We start from the raw sequence: 4,252 nt of genomic DNA, 5'->3' as shown, positions 1-4,252 counted from the left end.
AAAAAAAAAAAAAAGCGGGAAATAAGAATACGAAAAACATACGTACGAGGATGAATTGAAAACTTTTTACAATCTAACATGGAAACAATTCTTATTTTCGATCAAATTAACTTTTATTTCAGGACAAAAATTAATTATTGTTTCTTATTGATTAATCTTTATTACTTTTAAACCTATTCAAAAGTACAATATATGTAAAATAAAACTAATTGTAATTCAACGAATGTGAAAACAACAAAAATATTCATTTTGTGCGATACATATTATATTCTAAAATGATTTATATTATTTTGATTAATATATATAAATGAACTGTAATATCTTAAATAAATCGTAGGATCAATTTTATTTCATTCATTATAATAATTATCTACATATAGATAATAATAATAATAATTTCATGGAAAAAGAGAGAAAACAATTACTTTTCTCGTAACAACGATAAATTTTGTCTATACCAAAGAATCGATTAAACAAATAAAATTGATTCACGTAATACTAACTATCATCGATAAAAAAGAATGAAGCCTTTGACGATCGGGGCAAATGAAAAAATAATTAACGTGTTATGAAGGATAAAAAAAAATCTGATCTATCCTCGATTCTTTAAATAATGTTTGATTTTCTCGAGAAAAAAAAACACTTTTCCAAGAGTATTTTCGATCGACATTGAATCGTGTGAAATAATTCTACGAATGAATTACACACGATATAGTAAGAACATTAATAAATGCATTTATATATATATAGGATAGATAAAAAAAAATGATTAAAGGGAAAACAAGTAAATGATTTTAACTTATCGTCTAATATCCCATTACAAATGTAAACAGATAAAAGCAATCAGATCATATATTTAAAAGACAAAAAAAAGAAGAATTAAAATTATTCACGTTCAATGAATAATTAATTCCAACTCTCTTTCTCTTTTTTTATCTCATCTATATCTATCAATCTATCTATATCTCTTTTTTTATTCTTCCTCCCTTTCACTCATTTTGAATCCACTCATCTCTCTGACAGAATCTGACAAGGAATCTTACAAATAAAAAGATAAAGACAATAAGAATAGAAAAAGAGTATATAATATAAAAAATGTTTAAATAAAAAAAGAAAAACAACTCACCTAACCTTGCAATACCGACTACGTAGTGTCAGATCGTTGTCCTTCGAAGAAAAATCTCTTCGGTCTCGTTCCCAGATAAACGATGACGCTTTCTTCCATCCACTGTGCGTGTAACGCTTGTAACACTTAACCATACGAAAAGGCACTTATTATTTCACGCCGAAATAAAATATCGTATAAAGATTTTAATAGTAAGGTCACGCGTGTAACGGTAAGCTTCTGCCACCATGTCGAAAGAGAAAGAGAGAGTATTCTCCGAAAAAGTATAGGATTATAGTGAACGCGCGCGCACGCTCCGGATTTGAGTCCCGCACTGCTTCTCTCAATGCTACTGCAATTGCTGTTGTTTCTTTCCACGAACTAACCGAACGTTAACCGATGATCAACCCGACTGGCGCTCGCGTCTGTCTGCTACTGCCGTCCGCTCTCCTCTCGACCCTACATTACCCCCACTCCTTACCAATTACATATACGGAGATCGTGAATGATTAATATTCCGCTAGAGCGAGCCACTATCGCACCCTCCACAGCGCCCTCAACACGTGACCTATCGTTAGCCAATCACAACGATCCTTGAAAAGAGGGCCCTCAACACGTGACCTATCGTTAGCCAATCACAACGATCCTTGAAAAGAGCGCCCTCGACACGTGACCTATCGTTAGCCAATCACAACGATCCTTAAAAAGAGCGCCTTTTATAAAATCTATTATTTTTCGTTTAAATATTGTTTATTGTTTTATCTTATGTTTCTTGCAAATAGATAATAAAAATTATTGATAACGGTTATTTATTTATATTTTTATTCTCGAGATGTAATTTTATTGATTGAATAATTATAGAGACATATAATAACGTAATGAGATATAATTGAAATTGGTTAAAGAATATGATAGTTGATCTTTTACTGATAACTATATATGCGGTACGGTTTTAAATATACGCAACGTATTACTCGTATAATTATATTTCATTGGTTATATTATTATATTTTATCTATATTTTTAATAATTAAAATCAGATTTTTATTTATATATTTATTTAGAAAAATGTTATTGTCGTTTAAGTGCATATGATTATAACCGCGACTATATTTTCAATGAGGTTAGAATTCTAATAGCAGCATTGTTCATTGACGTGTCATTGAGTTACAAATGGCGGCTACCGATGAGCCTGTTTCTTTAGTGGAGAAAAATATCGAAAAATTAAATGTTTCGGAAAGTGATTCGAACAAAACTGTGGATGACACCAAAATGGGAGAGATTTATGAACCACATTTATGGGGTTTCGAAACACGAGAGCTCTACAAAATTGCACTGAATTTCTATAAAGGTATTTACGAATCTACTTAATGAATCATTGTCGTTATCTTCTTGTTTTGTTATTACATTGTTGAATTAGAATAAGAATCAAGAAAAAGAATGTTTAAAAAAGATTCATTACATTGTTTTTAATTGAATTAATGATTATCCTAATGTTTTCCACATGTATATTCTTATGAATAAATCTTTAACGTATTCATTAATATTTGATTATTGCTTTGTCAGAGAAAGAAGGAAAAGCTGTTCACCTTTCGTACGAGGATAAATTAAAATTGGTTGCATTTACACAACAAGTAATGCATGGAAAATGTACTGCTGAAAATGCCCCACCGTTAGGAGTTTTAGATGTGATCGGTAAAGATAGACGTCTGGCATGGCAAAATTTAGGAGATATATCTAAGGAACAAGCAATGGAAGGATTTATAGTTTTATTGGATAAATTGTGTCCTTTATTTAAAACAGTAGTAGAAGCACAAAAGAGAGATATCGAAGAGAAAAAGCGTTTAAAGGAAGAGGAAGAAATCAAACGGATAGAGGAAGAAAAAAGATTGGCAGAATTGGCAGAAGAAAAAAAGAAAGAAGAAGAGGAAAGATTGAAATTGGAATCGCAGAAAAGACAAATACAAGATGCGCTCAATCAACAAACATATTATCAATTTAAAGTGTACGCCGAACAACAATATCCTGGAAATCCAGAACAGCAAGCTGTTTTGATTAGACAATTGCAAGAACAACATTATCATCAATATATGCAACAATTACATCAGAATCAATTAGTCATAGAAGATCAAAAAACAGAAGAATCAAATGAATTAGATGGCACAAATAAAGATACCGAAAAGGAACCTATCGCAGAAAATGAATCTGCGCTTTTACAAGATGATGATTCGGATGAGTTACAAGAAGATTGGCCACCTATTGCCCCTGCTGAAATGTGGACAAGAAAAGGTGTGGAGGAATTTAAAGAAACAATTAGAAAGGACAGAGGTGACGCTGTTATAAAGGTTGGTCATGGAGAAACCGTTACTGTAAGAGTCCCAACGCATGAAGATGGTTCATGTTTATTTTGGGAATTTGCCACCGATGGCTATGACATTGGATTTGGAGTTTACTTTGAATGGTCTAAATCAGATACAGATCAAGTATCTGTTCACATTAGTGAATCGGAAGATGATGATGAAGAAGAAGAAGAAGAATATGAAACCCAAGATGATTTAGAAAGTGGAGGAATAAATGGAAATAATAGAGTTGAATATAAACCAACCACACCACCTATAAGTGTAATAGTACCTGTAAGTATATCATAACATTTTATTCTATTTTTAAATTTTTTAAACAACTATGTTTTTCATTAAATATTTATGTTTTTATCGTTAAGATATACAGGAGAGATTCTCAGGAGGAAGTATATGCAGGAAGTCATCAATATCCTGGACAGGTAAATGTAATGAATTATCATCAATTCTTATTAATAATAATTTGCTCAACTGGAAAAATTGATTCCTTATTTGTTATTTAATTGCAGGGAGTATATCTTTTAAAATTTGACAATTCATATTCACTGTGGCGAAGTAAAACACTCTACTATCGAGTGTACTATACCAGACCAGGATTTACAAAGGATTAGTTGTAATTGTTAAATTAAGGATTTATTGAGTGTATATTTGTTGTGCACTGGCTCGTCATAATCGCCTGCTGATATTGCTAGTCCAACTAAATAAAGTGTCCTATATCCTGTCTTTTCTCACGTAAGACAAGGTGTTCACTGTGCAAAAATGAAAAATATATATATATATATATATATAT

At 31.2% G+C, this 4,252-nt stretch overlaps 2 protein-coding genes across 8 annotated transcripts in view; one reads left to right on the top strand and one right to left on the bottom strand.

Moving 5' to 3' along the window:
- Positions 1-1,546, bottom strand: part of LOC106791278 (probable beta-hexosaminidase fdl) — a 16,149-nt gene extending 14,603 nt beyond the window's left edge. For 4 of the 7 annotated variants that reach the window (XM_014756804.1, XM_014756802.1, XM_014756799.1 and 1 more), the window contains exon 1: positions 1,127-1,546. Coding sequence is in view for 2 of the 7 variants with exons in the window: in XM_014756799.1 (XP_014612285.1) it covers positions 1,127-1,260 (134 nt within the window). In the remaining 5 variants the exon portion in view is untranslated. The remainder of the gene's footprint in view (positions 1-1,126) is intronic. The other 3 variants (XM_014756806.1, XM_014756805.1, XM_014756807.1) reach the window with 2 other exon arrangements.
- Positions 1,547-2,148: 602 nt separating this feature from the next.
- Positions 2,149-4,252, top strand: part of LOC106791277 (Golgi resident protein GCP60) — a gene marked incomplete in the record, with an annotated part of 2,645 nt that continues 541 nt past the window's right edge. Inside the window, 4 exon segments of the mRNA XM_014756798.1 lie at positions 2,149-2,456; positions 2,672-3,738; positions 3,825-3,884; positions 3,972-4,252. Of these exon segments, the coding sequence (XP_014612284.1) occupies positions 2,279-2,456; positions 2,672-3,738; positions 3,825-3,884; positions 3,972-4,073 (1,407 nt within the window).

This window comes from Polistes canadensis, unplaced genomic scaffold (genome assembly GCF_001313835.1).
Source record: "Polistes canadensis isolate GaletaPanama2010 unplaced genomic scaffold, ASM131383v1 scaffold_294, whole genome shotgun sequence".
Lineage (NCBI taxonomy): Eukaryota > Metazoa > Arthropoda > Insecta > Hymenoptera > Vespidae > Polistes > Polistes canadensis.
This window is presented reverse-complemented; position numbering and strand designations above follow the sequence as displayed.